General features: G+C 38.0%; 1 protein-coding gene across 1 annotated transcript in view; it reads left to right on the top strand.

Annotated features, from left to right (window-relative positions):
* The first annotated feature begins 459 nt into the window (after positions 1-459).
* LOC125206878 overlaps positions 460-1,692 on the top strand; it is a 2,761-nt gene continuing 1,528 nt past the window's right edge. The window contains exons 1-3 of the mRNA XM_048106094.1: positions 460-474; positions 1,153-1,379; positions 1,428-1,662. Of these exons, the coding sequence (XP_047962051.1) occupies positions 460-474; positions 1,153-1,379; positions 1,428-1,662 (477 nt within the window). The remainder of the gene's footprint in view (positions 475-1,152; positions 1,380-1,427; positions 1,663-1,692) is intronic.

Below are 1,692 nucleotides of genomic sequence, written 5' to 3'. Positions count from 1 at the left end.
CAGTCAGTTCGTCGTAGTAGTATAGTAGTTTCACCGCCGGAGTGGCACAAACAATCTTTAATCGCTTTCCTAGTTTAATCTTTACTTGCTTTCGTTTTGGATCTGTTGGAACCTGAAACTTGTTGTCTTTTGAAGTATTTCGTTACGATCCAAACCTTCTAAGTATGAGATTTCTTTTTCGCATGTCTCTTTGGTTCGAGTTGGCTTCATTTTGCATAGGGAAGTTAGATTTAGTTATTGCCTTTAATTTCTAAATGTTTTCTTATCTGGAGTTGGCGATCCAATTCTGTAGTTATGTTTCAGTTTAAGTTTTATTACATAAGTTCTTCCATTTCTATGTCTGCTACCACCTTGCATGCCGGCCAGTAGAAGTAAAAAATTGCAGTGTCGTATTTAATTTAAGCTTCAGCTTTTAATTAATAGATCGTGAGTTCGAGTTTATGCATCTGAAGTTTAGTCATGGTGGCTGCATCTGTATGATCTTTGTCAATACTTGGTGAAGAAGAAACGTCAAAATCAACTTTTGTTTGGACCACTTTGCTTTTAGTTACTTTTGATTTTGTCCTTTACTTTATGCTTGTACCTTCCAGATCTGTCAGAGTTGTTCCCCAGCTATAGGATATACCTTGCCCTCCCACAATTCCTTATTTAGTAACCACCTACTTCCACATGTCTCCGATACACCTTGTCCCCTATTCTCACGAACACTCCCACATGTCTGTTATTTTTCCCGCCTACTAGTCAGTACAGTACTCCCTTATTTCCTGCCTAGGTAAAAATCTCAACCCAAGCGTGGTAGCTAACCAAACACCCAGGAAAGTCACCACAGTTATCTAAACGTGTCCATCCTCGTGGGATTCGACCCTTGCCTCCACTATACTAATCAGTAGAAGTGGGTTGAGGAAATTTGTTTGAAGTCAGGTCTCGATCGCCGTATCAACGACTCAGCTGGGTCGGGAATCTCTTCCTGATCAGTTGGATACACCCCAATTCCATACGCGAAACCATCGAGGACAGAACCAAGACCAATGGCCATCAATACACCCCTATATATATATATATATATATATATATATATATATATATATATATATATATATATATATTTCAAATTTTTTCTATGCAGTTGTTTATACCATCGAATTTCAAAAGCGTGGATTACCTCATGCACATATTTTGCTTTTCCTAAGCAAAGAGGATAAACAACCTGATTCTCGACGTATTGATGAGATCATTTCTGCTAAAATACCTGATGCCCAAGCTGGTCCATACTATTATGCGAATGTCAAGGAATTTATGGTTCATGGTCCTTGTGGTATTGTTAGAAAATCATCTCCGTGTATGGCTAACGGGAGATGTACGAAATACTTCCCCAAGAGGTATATTGCAGAAACCAATTTTGATGATGATGGTTATCCTATTTACAGGTGTAAAGATAATGGTCGTGTTATCTTGAAGGATGGGGTGCCTTTGGATAATCGATTTGTAGTTCCTCACAATCGTTTTCTTCTTTTGAAGTATGGAGGTCATATTAATGTGGAATGGTGCAATCAATCGCGATCAATCAAGTATTTGTTTAAGTACATAAACAAGGGTTATGATCGCGTGACGACCTCTTTTTTTGAAACTGGTTCTGATGGTGTGGAAAAAATTGTGGATGAGGTTAGTTTGTTTTATGATTGTAGATACATA

Source organism: Salvia hispanica, chromosome 2 (genome assembly GCF_023119035.1).
Source record: "Salvia hispanica cultivar TCC Black 2014 chromosome 2, UniMelb_Shisp_WGS_1.0, whole genome shotgun sequence".
In the NCBI taxonomy this organism is placed as follows: domain Eukaryota; kingdom Viridiplantae; phylum Streptophyta; class Magnoliopsida; order Lamiales; family Lamiaceae; genus Salvia; species Salvia hispanica.
This window is presented reverse-complemented; position numbering and strand designations above follow the sequence as displayed.